At 40.5% G+C, this 12,585-nt stretch overlaps 1 protein-coding gene across 4 annotated transcripts in view; it reads left to right on the forward strand.

Moving 5' to 3' along the window:
- The first annotated feature begins 3,893 nt into the window (after positions 1-3,893).
- TMEM241 (transmembrane protein 241) overlaps positions 3,894-12,585 on the forward strand; it is a 55,023-nt gene continuing 46,331 nt past the window's right edge. For all 4 annotated transcript variants that reach the window (XM_084226671.1, XM_084226672.1, XM_084226669.1 and 1 more), the window contains exons 1-3: positions 3,894-4,008; positions 7,267-7,313; positions 9,030-9,107. In XM_084226671.1, the coding sequence (XP_084082797.1) occupies positions 3,937-4,008; positions 7,267-7,313; positions 9,030-9,107 (197 nt within the window). In that variant the 5' untranslated portion in view covers positions 3,894-3,936. The remainder of the gene's footprint in view (positions 4,009-7,266; positions 7,314-9,029; positions 9,108-12,585) is intronic.

The following is a 12,585-nucleotide window of genomic DNA, read 5'->3' on the forward strand; positions in this document are numbered from 1 at the left end:
TACAGGAAGATACAGGAAAAAAATACAACAAATTAACCAATCCATAAGCAAACAAATTAATTTTATCCCAATCCTGTAAGTCACTGTAGATATGAATTGGAATACTTTGTATGTGACTTGCTGCCTTTTACATCTCGATTTTATATGTAATATTTATCTGGAAAATAGTATTGTGACTAAAATGCCCTATTTCCAGGACAGCAGCAATGGGATAGTGTTTTGCTATGACACATTAGGTCTACTTGGACAAGTTTCCTTAAAGGAAGGAAGCAATACCTAGAAATCTCCTCTGGCTGGCCCATCACCATCTGTTGAAGGTATCTGTCTGCAGTCAGACAAATGCGCTGTCACAGTCACTGCTGATAATCTGAAAACCAGCCTAGGAAAGCTGGGTGGCTGCAAGGGCAGAAGTTGTAATGGGTTCTGTGGCATCCCCCAACCTGCTCAGAGTAAGTTCCCTGTTTTACATCTAGCAAAGCCTGTACTGCCAGGCAGGCCCAGTAGAGGCCATTCATATCAATTCTCAGCCATGTAAGAATCAGCTTTGTTGGCCAAAGTTCCTCTTATTTGTCCTTAGCAACCTGCAATGACGTAACACGTTACAATCTCCTAAGACACTGTGTTCCAGAGTTCATTACCCCAGAAAGTTCCCAGCTAAAAGATGAACCATTTGGAAGAGGGTGGGGACCCAGGCTGTAACACACAATCTGCAGGCATAACACAGGCTTGTGCCACAAAGGCATTTTAGGATCATAGAATTATTTAGGTTGTAAAAGACCTTTAAGATCATCAGGTTCATTGGTTACCACAGCACTGCCAAATGCTGGTAAGAGTGGCTTTGTCTAGTGATGCAGTGCCAGCATGTTTCTTACCCTTTCTGCACTTAGCCCTGGTGAAAAGAGATTATTTCTTTTCCTTTGCAACTGCCTTTTGGGGTGTGAAGATTACTGTCATGCTCCCCTCTATCTAATTAGGCTAAAATTAACAGCTTTATATGTGAGCAGAATATCAAAGCAATGTCCTGGTGCCCTGGGAGAAAATCATTATTCTTGCACAGCTGTACAAGCACTGATTAAGAAAATGGATTTTGGTAGGTTTTGATTCAGAAAGACATGAACAGTAACTATATATTCCTATGTCTTGTTATTAAGTTTTTAATTTTCAAAAATAAGTCTTCTGTTTTAGTCTCTTGAATATTTCCTGATTAGGCCTTGATCCTATGACCTCTCATATGAATGGATCAAGCTTTGAACTGAATTGTTTTAAAAAGAAATATTCTGTGAAATGATGTGTAAACAAAATAATTTGCGACACATTCATACCTCCCAATAAAAATAGTTTAAAATCTTTAGAGCAGAAACGTCCCTTCATATTATCAAAATAATTCCAAAGCTGCATAGTGATTACTTTGTATGTAATACAAGTCAGTCCTGATAAACAACATTAGCAGAAATTTACATCTTCATTCTTAATCCCACACTCTAAGTGGTATACAAGAATTCAAACCTGCTTCTGTATTTGGCTGTAAGAAAATATATTATCTTTGCCCAAGTCTCCCACTTGTGCTAAGAAATACTGCAAAAAGCTCAGAGATATCACTGTAATATTTTGCATGAAAGTGATACCCCACTGTAATAAAAAGTCAAAGGTACTCTTACTACATGCTTACATTAGTCTTTGTGGATATCCATAAACTTTACTTACTCTTTTTTAAAGCTTTACAAGCTGAATTTGTGGCACAATGCAAAGTGTGCCTTTGTTTGCCTAATACACATCTGACATTTGTACATAAACAGGTGCTCTGCAAAGTGGAAATGCTGTATCACTCACCCTGCCATCTCTAGCACATCCATTACAGTGGCTCATCAGTGATCTCTGTGAGCCTGGACGGACCAAACATTTCAGCACTGGAAATTGATGTCTGTGTTGGACCACCACCTTACGAACCAGATAGGATCACGTCTGATGCACCAAAATACTTGAATTTATCTTGGTGCAGGTCAGCTGTTCAGCTGTTGCACTCTGTTGACCTTGTCTTTTGAGGCTAAACGTAGCAGGTTAGACAGGCTCATTTAGTGGATTTGACCACTTAGTGCCTCCCTCCCTCCCTAGTTTAAGCCATGCTCATAAATAAAGTTCCTTATTTATGCTGCTTTGCTCTGTTCTCTAAAAAGAGGGTGTACATGTACAGAGAAGGCCCTGTACTTTGTGTTACCTGAACAAAGTCAAGGTAAGAACTGCAAAGATAGGGCCTCGCTAATACCAGGACTGGGAAAAACAAGGCTTACCTAGACCATAATAAAAGATCACCCAGTAACCATGACCTGACAGGGCGTTTCTTTCCACCTGCCTGGGATATTTATAGTTCACACATCACCAGTGAGTCATTGAATCATAGAATAGTTGGTTGGAAGGGGCCTGTAAAGTTAGCCATCTAGTCCAGCCCCCTTCTTGTCATGAGTGTGAGTTTCAGACAAAATTTATTAGGGAAGCCCTCACATTGAGCCATGAGGTGCAGAGAGGACTCTCTTGCTTTATAAATTCCTGCTCAGAGAGGAGCCAAGGTGCAGCTGAATCCAATCTTAGCCTCATTCTGTCGGTGGTTTAAGAAATTAGAGAGGTGTGATTGAACTTTTGTACAACTTTGTCTTGTAGGATAAATGATGGCAAACCAGGTCTATTTCTCTAAAAATGAATGATACATTATGATAAATTATTAAACAAAGAGGTCTTAATCAGAATTATTTACTACACACTATAGAAGATAAGGATAGGATGGTACAGTGCCCTCTATCAAAACAACTATATTAAAGCAATTCTATTAAAACTAGCAGAAAGAAATAGTTATTAAAGCAGAGATTGATGTTATTCACCCATGCCAATGACCATGGGCAAAATCTCTTTCACTCAGCCTTAAGGACTAACTTTGAGGGGTGTCCTTACTCAAAGGAGGAATCTTCATATATACTCCAAGAAGGGATATATTGGAAGAACCTAACCATATGGAAATGGACTGGACTTTTATAGTGTACAGTGATGACTGCCAGTCATATATCTCCAGGTCAGCTTAGCAGCTTGTCTGCCAAATCTTTGCTTCACTGTCAGGATGCTAATTTGGGGGTTGATGGATCAGACTGGTGTTGTCATAATTCAACACCAAAACCAGCTTGATGCCCTCTCTCAGTCCACCACTTGGACAATGCCTTGTAAATAAGGCATTGTCCAAGTCGCTTGACCACATTCCAGGGCAGGGCATCCTGCTAAACGTCTTCAACTAGATCAGGTTGCTCTGAGCCCCGGCCAGCCAGGTTTTGACCACCTCTAGGGATGGTGTATTCACCACCTGTTCCAGCGTCTCACCACCCTCACCGTAAAAAGCATCTTCCTAACATCTAGTCTAAATCCACCCTCTTTCAGTTTAAAGCTATTCCCCCTACCACTACATGCCCATGTAAAAAGTCCCTTTGCAGGTCTCTTGCAGGTGCCCTTTCGGTACTAAGAGGCTGGTGTAAGGTCCCTCCAGAGCGTTCCCTTCTCCGGCCTGAACATCCCGCACTCTCTCAGCCTGTCTCCGTAGGAGCGGTGCTCCAGCCCTCTGACGATCTTTGCCTCTCTCCTCCGGATTCGCTTCAACAGGTCTTTCCCGTGCCGAGTGCCTCGGCGTCGGGCGCAGCACTCCAGGTGGGGTCTCACAAGGGCAGAGGAGAGGGGACAATGTCCTCCCTCCCCGGCCGGTCACGGTTCGGCGGTGCCGCCTGGGCCGCGGCTGTGCCCGGGCTGCGGCGCTGCGGCCGCCCTGGGCCCGGCACGGCCGCCCCGGGCCCGGCACGGCCGCCGGGCGGCAGCAGCGGCCCCGCAGAGGCGGCGCCCGCTGAGGCGACGTGTCCCCGGCCCGGCCGATGGCCGCCGCCCGCCGCTCCGCACCCGCGCTGACCGATGTATTTGAAGAGGCCGGCGGGCGGCCTCGCCTTCTGCCTCTTCTACCTGGCCTCCAGCTTCACCAACAAGGTGAGCGCGGGCGAGGGGCCGCCCCGGTCCCGGACGGGCCGGGCGGGGCGCAGGGAGGTGCGGGGGCGCTGGCCGCCGGTCCGCGGCTGCGGGGGGCCAGGGAAGTGCAGGATGCAGGAGCGGCAGGAGGAGAAAGAGGAGAGACGGTGCCCTCCGCTTTCCCTGCCCCGCTCAGGGAGAGCCGGAGGACCAGCCCTTCCCGGACGGGACTACCCCACGAGTGAAAAAGTCCGTGGCACTCCAGCCCGCCGCTCATCCCAGTGTGCTCCCGAAACTGCGCATAGGGTGCCGGTTTCATTTTGCTCAGTGTGTGACAGCTTTACGCTTCCACGACAAATGAATTGCATTATTGTCTTGTTTAGGAGAGCAAGGAGGTTGACATCACATCATTCCAATGAATGAAGTGTTATAGAGCCAGAAGTTATGCTGCGCTGAAAGTATCGTTGATGCTGTATATATTTCATTATCGGGTGTCTAGCAGCTGCACCCATTCCCAAAAGAAGATCTGTTTAAATGGAACAATGATATCCACTATCCAAGGGAAAAATGTGAAATATTCAAAGTATTGTTTTAGAAGTGAAACAAATATTAACTTCCATGGCAACTTTGTTCCTTTGACTACTTAATTAACAGACAAATAAAGGGCAAGTATTTTGTTTTCCACTGTGTAACAATTTTATATTAGTGGTGCTGAAGTGTCTAAGTGTAAGAAGTAAGCTGAAGATAGCCACATTGTGAATAAAATTGTATAATTTAAGCATAGTTTGAAAGTATTTTTTTCACTCTGGGAGGAGGAGTTAGAGTAACTGCTCTGTGCTACACTCTTTGTCAGACAGCGTGTCTGTATTTCTGGTGCAGATTTCTGAAAGAAAAAAATATTGGTGAAACAATCAGGGTATGAATATTCTGAGGGAGGATTAGAGAAAAGCAGCATTTCAGAGGTGAAATCTTTTCAGGGCATTGGCCAGTGGTTTCTGTTCCAAGATACTTTTGCCATCAAGGATGCCCAGAATTAGACTGAAGTCCAGACATGAAGCAAAGCTGTAGGAAGAGATAATGCACTTGATTTGACAGACTGCTGGGAGCAGTGATTAGTTAAATAGAAAGGGGCTAAAAGAGCTGCCAAGTTGCATCATGGATTGGGAAGGGTATTTATTTGGCTTAACTGTGCTTGAGAGGAGGTCAATTGGGACAATGACATCCTTTTTCACACCTGCATGTAGGTTTTAGTGTAATAAAGTTAAAAATAACCAGAATATAGACCTTTCAGTTGTTGAAGGTCGTGTGCAGATGCAAACTGGACCTTGCAAGGTGCTCAGCACAGTTTTTTCTCTGCTGAAAACTTTCAGCTTCTCCTTTTGCCCTTGACAGCTTCTGCTGGCTCCTGGAAGGAACAGCAGGTACCTTTCATTTCCTCTGAGGAAACTTCAATCATTCTTCTCCTTTGCAGAAGTGGTATTTATATACTTCATCATGAGAAGATGTTAAGCCTGGAAGGCATGTATTTGTGCCTCACATTTGCATATATACATATTTAGTGTGAAGCAACACTAGCATCCATATGTGGAGGCCCAGACAAAGCAGGCAAGAGCAATGACACAGATTTTGCTTTTTACCCCCTTGTATTACATCTCTGATGGGCTTTATGGGCTGCTTAATATTTTACACAATGTGTAGGCAGAATGTTAAGTCAGCGAGATACATTAGCCATAAGGATACTATTATGTTTAGATTATTGCTCTTGATTCTGCCAAAGATTGCCTGTTTGATATGATATGATTTTAATTGACTGGTGCTTATGGCTTTTTGTTCCTGTTAATCCTTTTCCATTCAGTGTGATGTATGGACTGTGTTTAGAAAGTAAAAGTGCAATTCAGATGACACCCTTCTCCATTTTTCAGTGTCCACTCCATGCCTCATGTACTTTAGTGTCTGTTACTTTCCACAGTGACTGAGGTAGCATCCAGCAGTTCTGGCATGGGAAGTGTCATGAATGAGTGGTTTAGGTGACTCAGAGAATCACCAGTAAAGAGATGGGCAAAAGCAGATTTAATATTAAAGTGAAATCACAATAAAGTTTGTTGGTGAGGTTTATTCTATTGTCATCAATACTACATCATTACATCTATGACATCATTATTAGATGCTTAAAGCTGAGAAAGAAAAATCAAACTAAAATCAATCAATCTGTAAATCAATAAACCAAAAATTATCTGCATGGAAGTAAGAACAGGAAAGGGAATAAGACACAGTGAATCACAGTATGCATAGTGGACCCACTTGCCAAATGTAACTCCAGATTTGATCAATGGTTTAGTCTAAAGGTTATAACAGGACTTAAACATAGCAACTCTTAATCAAAAGCTTAATTTCAACAATTTAACAAAGTATTCATATAGAATTTAATATAGGCATGATAGTGATTCACTATCTTACAAACCTAATGTACTTAAGAATCAAAGAGAGCAATATTCATAATGAATTTGCTGCAGCATATCCACATTCACACACACTCAGACCTAAAGGAACATGTACAAGGTATACCCAGGAAAAATTCCCTTCAAATTCAGCGAAGGACTCTCTTTGGATGTCCTTGCATCTTCTTCACAGGCAAAAGGTTGAGTCTTGAGGAGTGGATGGTATCAGCCCAGGATCCATCATCATCCTTCAGAGATCTTCCAAGTGTAGCAAACTAGCTGGCTCTGAGAGGTGTCCCACTCAGAGGGAGGATGCTGGTTGCATCCTGCTGTGATCCAGGAGAGCTTAAAGGGTCACACTCAGGACTGCTGTTTATAGGGTCGCAAGAGAGTTGGGTTTAGACAAAGTGATTTTCCTTCCTGGCCTCAATGCAGGTTGGTAACATTCTTTGAAAGTTCAATAATAAAAATATTGTTCTACTTGGGTTCTTATACAGGCAAGAAAAATTAATCTCCAAGGCTGTTTGTTAAAAAGAAGGACAGCATTAAGTTCCTGAGAGCCAACAGTGCTTCTGATGAGCTCAAGTGGAACTTAGCCCAGATGCTGTTCATCGAGACTGAGGCCTATAAAGCATTTCAGAGATCACAGTGCTTCTGATGATGGAAGGGGGAGGAAATACAGGAAATACACCACAAGTGAAATTACTAAATATTTTTAATCTTTTCTACCAAAATAAAGCAAAATGAGAACTTTTTGTGTTTGTTTTGTTACTTGTGATTGTTTGTTAATATTATGAACTGTGAGTGTTTGATGTCCATTAATTTGTTATTTGTTTTCCAGTATGTCCTGTCTGTCCTGCAATTTACCTACCCTACCCTTTTTCAAGGGTAAGTATGGTTTTAAGAATTGTGGTTTGAAAAATGACTTTAACATTTTGCTGTTCTATGCTGAAGCTAACTTTAATATTTCTTGTTCTTACTGGCTTTTGCTGTCTAGAGAACATGCTTCATGAAGCCTTAATAAAGCATTCATTAATGTTTCTTGGTTAATTTTTAAATATCATGGAGATGATGTAATTGAGGTATGTAGAGTCCATAATTTCTCATTTTCCTTAAAATCCTAAGCTTCAGCATAGAAAAGTAGCAATTACAGTACAATCTCTCTTCTTTGGAAGAGAGGAAAATGTGGAAAATATGCATTTGTGGTGTATTCTTTTGCTGTGCTAGAGAAAACCAACCTCAAAACCATCTTTAGGCATTCACAAATACCCTGTTCCTTCTTTTCATGCTTAGCCTTGGTTGTAAGTCTGCATCAGGAGTCACTATCATATCTTAATGACTGTAATTAGAATTTTAATGTTTTGACAAATGTCCATATATACCATCAATGCTGTTGATGAGACATTTGGTGAAAATCTGGCCTCTTAGAGCCAAGACTTCCCCCATTTTTGAGATTGTGTTAAAAATCTGCAGACACTGGGTATCTTTACTTTCTCTTCTGCTGCTTAACATGGCTTATATTTTTGCCTGACTTGCAGTCTCAGGACTACAATCAGTTCTAGGAATAATTGCCTTGGGAATCTCCACTTACTTTGAATCTATTCAGCTCAGTGAATGCTTTCTTCAGTTTTGGCACACACACAGAGACTGTCTCTTACACAAGGATTTTATCATATGGGGAGAGGGTTTTGAGTAATTTGTGTAAAATAGATGCAAATCAACAGAAAGGTGTATTTCAATGGCAAGCAACTGCCTTATAGCATCTGTTAACACAGTTATTACCTTTTTCTATTGTTTGGAAATGCATTTAATATCTTAATATTAGCATCTTAATATCTTTCCCTAAGTTCTGGCTTTTAAAAGTGACCTTTCCTTGGAATTTTTTTAGTGGCTCAGATGTACTTTCATTTAGACCTGTGACAGATGAGCAAAGAGGAAAAGAATGTAATTCTCAGTTCATGCTGTTACTGTTCATTGTCCTTGGTTTTGTTCCCTGTATAATCTCAGACTATACTGCATAGTCCTAAGCATCTGAAACTGTCACAAACTTCTGTCCTTAAAACCTGAGACTAGAGGAAATTTTCACAATAAAGCTGATGGGATTTCACCACTGGCTTGAATAGAGCATAGTCAAACCTGCAGCAAATGTCAGGGAAACCTGGCTTTTAAGCTCTCATGTGCTCTTCATTCAAAAAAAGGTGAAGTGAGCTGTGATAGTAGCATTGAATATTTACCACTATGAACTAGAACTGCATAGAGTGAATATTTGTTTATTTGTGTATGTGTGAGAAAGATTTTAAATATTGCTTAAACTCATTGCAATGAATGGGAGTCATAAATAAGCCCACTTCTATATATGTTATGGATGTTAATGTCATTTAACACTATAATGCAATATCTCTGAACAGTGGTAGATATTCAAGGATTTTCACCCAAGAAACATGGAAGACCTCTCTGAAAACCAGTAGCTTAAGGAAGAAGAAAGCTGATAACTTATTTTAAAGTGTAAAAGAAATCGGTGTGCATTACTTGCTACTTATTCTAAGTTATCTGCACATATTCCCAAGGCCTCACATATTATTTCCTAGTGTCATTCTGTTTCAGGTGGCAAACATTGGTGGGTGGACTTCTGCTTCACATCTCCTGGAAGCTGGGCTGGGTGGAGATAAACTTGTGTTCAAGGTACTGTAGGTTTTTTGGTATCTGCCAAACACTTATTTTCTGTAGCTGGATTACAACCTAGTTAAGTTTGCCATGGATGTTATTAACTGGCAAAAATAGAGTTTGATGTATGTGGGGGAGTGGGTGTTCTGCTTTACAGATGTAGAAGAGAACTCACATTTTAGTGAAATGGGTGTTCAATGACACACACTTAAACTGACTACTTTTATAAAGTGGATTTAATTTAACCTTGGTAAGACAACCAAAAAGCCCATAGTGAAAACAATAAGGATGTCTTATCCAAACATCTGTCCCTAAGAAACAATCTCTTCCCAGGATTGTTTCTTAGTATTGTAAGAGAAACCTTGGTAATATTAGTTAAGAGCATTGACACAATCTTCCGCAGAACCCTCAGGTCTGTGAAGTCTACAAATGTGATCTGCCTTTTTCTGAGAGCTGTGTCACATAAATGGGGATCATTGGCCTTTTCCTAACTGATGTTAACAATAAAACTCCAAATTAAATGGTGCTTTGTAGACTAAAGATCATCTGCTTGAACTGAGTGTGACAGCACAATTCAGAAGAGTCATGCTGTACTCTGCTCAGGTGGATGCATTCTGCAGTGGAATGCAGCATCTTTTTTATTGCTCAAAATGGTATCGTTTAGAAGATGTTTGCCACAGCAATCATTGGATCTTCATCTCAGGAGATAGTAAAAGCCTTCCTGGGCAATGACCTGAGTAATGTAACTTGACTCTGAAGCTGGAAGAGTTTGGACAAATTGACTGCCAGACACCCCTTCTAATGTAACTTTTTCTCAGTGATCTGTATTAGCAAGTGACAGCTGATGAACTGTTTGAGATTCAAACAGTTGGCTTGAAAAATTGTATCTCCTCACTTGGAATGAAATCATGTGATTATGTCAGAAAAACCAGGCTGTGTTCTGTTTTCATGTCCATACAAGTGATTACATCACTATGGAAATATAAGTGAGGTCATAAATGAAAACAATTCAGTTTCCTATTTTATAGCTGCAATAAACTGAGGATATCATGAAAGCTGTCAGTGACTTTGGCAGAGACAGGATTAGGGTTCAAACCTTGCTTTACTGGCAGTTACTGATACATATATATATTATCAAATTCATACTGTTTATGCAGATTTTGTCATCACAAAACAGTTTAGAAGAATACAGCCACCAGTAATGTCCTTTTATCGTTCAGCTTTTCTACACTAATGATTACTTCTGCTTCAAATCATTAAATTGAAGAAGTTGAATTTTTTTTTATCCCAGCTTGGAAAAGATACTTTCTTCTTTTCAGAACCTGGGAAGACATTAAAGGTAATAGAGGACAAAAACGACTCACTGATGTTGAAGAGCTTGTTTTTATCTAAGAAAGGCTTGGATGAAAAATTAGTTCATGTTTTGACCCTGCAGACTTGAGGCCACTAGGTGTCAGCACACTGTAGGGAAAGGGGTTGAAATCCCTCTTGAGAAACCTCTTCGTTAGCTTGGTTAATACAGAATACCTGTTCTAGAAAAGACTGAATGGAACAAGAATTAATTTACATGCTTTGGCTATAATCCATCCAGCTATTTAAGCATAAGTTTAAACCTGCCTTTCTTCACAAAGATTAGGCACATGCTTTATTGCTTTACAGAGGTGGATTTGTAACGTCTCCTGCATTTAAAAAAAAAAAAAAAAAAATCAAAGCCAAAACAAAAAGCAGCCTGAAAACCCAAGCATGGAAACCCTCTAAACCTCCAAAGCACTACCAACAAAAAAACCCTCACGAGCAAACAAACAAACAAACAAGCATAACATGCAAAGGTGATTTTAATGCTACTACTGGGATGTGGACATTTCCATCTTCCCCTGACAAAATACCTGTCTCTGAATCTATCTTTTGGTTAGGGGGGAGGATTTTGTCTATGATACTTAGGAGTATCATAGTCAGTCTTCAGTCTCAAATGCTTCAAATAATAAACTGCCATCTATTTGTTTGTTTATGTCCACAAAGTCTCGATTTTTCTGTCACATGGACTGATCTCATATACTTTCCAAGCCAGTTCAGGTTATCCCAAAGTGTCTCAGCAGAATTAAGTTATTACGTAGAGATCATTGTCCTTTGTCTAAAGGTTGTCCAGAATACTAACCTCACTATAAAGACCAAATAAAAAATTATTATTTAGAGTAATCTCACTCAGGTTTTATGGATAACCTGCTTTGCCTCTTCCTCCCCCCAGGACATGCTGTAAGGAACTTTCCCTCACTGCTTCTAAACAGCAAATGTTGACTGTCTGCAAAGCTTTTATCCAAAACAAAACTCTGTGGAGTACAGAGGAACATGCACATCTGCATAATGCTTCCAGTCCTCTGCCCAGCTTCTGCCTAATCCTTGTAGGCACATAAGTCAGATGTGTTCTGATTGGCATTTTTTATAGTGCTGCATTTCACCCATATCTAAGCAGCAGTTCAGAGCCTTTCTGTGTTGTTTGGGGGAACCTACCCATTGCCTATCATGGGATTTGGATTTAGCCCTACAACAACCACAAACTCATCAGTTCTCTTCCTACTTTGCATGTACATCAGTGTATTGCCAGCAGGAGAAGCTGCTAATTGGTTTACATACAAGACAGATTGTTGATGCTGACACGTTACATCAAACATCCGTGCATTCTTTTTCAGTCCTGAAATTCCCACTTGGCAGCATAAAATTCTACCCTTACATCATGGAAAAAGCATCTGAAGTCCTTTTCCATTACACTTCGCAGAACTGCATTGGAGATGAAGACATATTTGGGATTCTTACAATTTAGTGGTGGGGAACATGAAAGAGTGATATTTTTATGTTCTAAATGAAAATTTGTTTTTTATCATGTGTTCCTTTTATCTTCCCAGAGCGACTTTCTTTTCTTCCCTCCCCTTTTCTTCAATTTGTTGCTGTTCCAATAGTGCAGGGGTATTTTTGTTGGTGTCTGATGTGAATTCATTGGTAATGAGGTATGACAGTATTAGATCTTGGACTTGATGAGACTCCAGTTGAACTCAATAACCTCAAAAAGAACAGTGTTTTTATAAAAATTTATGGAGACTAGTCAAGAAAACCCAGGGCAAATATTTATGCCAGTTAAAGGATCTAAACATTATTTTTGTGACCCAGGGTTTTTGTTGTCTTGGAAAATTATATGTATAATAACAGAGGAAATGTAGTATTTATGGTTTTTCCCTTGTCTGTGATTACATGAATCTTTGTGCATGTTTTATCTGGGGCAGTCATGTCTTCAGTCCTGGGAAGCCCTTGATTCAGGCCTTTACCTCACGGCTAGTCCTTTCTTCCCTTGCCAAAAATCTTACATTATTCTCTCTGAAATTTACCACCTACCTGATCCCTTTTTTCCCTTAAGTAACAAGATCAAAAATAGGAGAAATGCAAGTTCTGAAGCCCCTTCTCAGAACTGAAACCTGACCCTACTGCAGTAACCATCGCTAAAAAA

Source organism: Fringilla coelebs (genome assembly GCF_963513975.1).
Source record: "Fringilla coelebs genome assembly, chromosome: 1".
Taxonomy (NCBI): domain Eukaryota; kingdom Metazoa; phylum Chordata; class Aves; order Passeriformes; family Fringillidae; genus Fringilla; species Fringilla coelebs.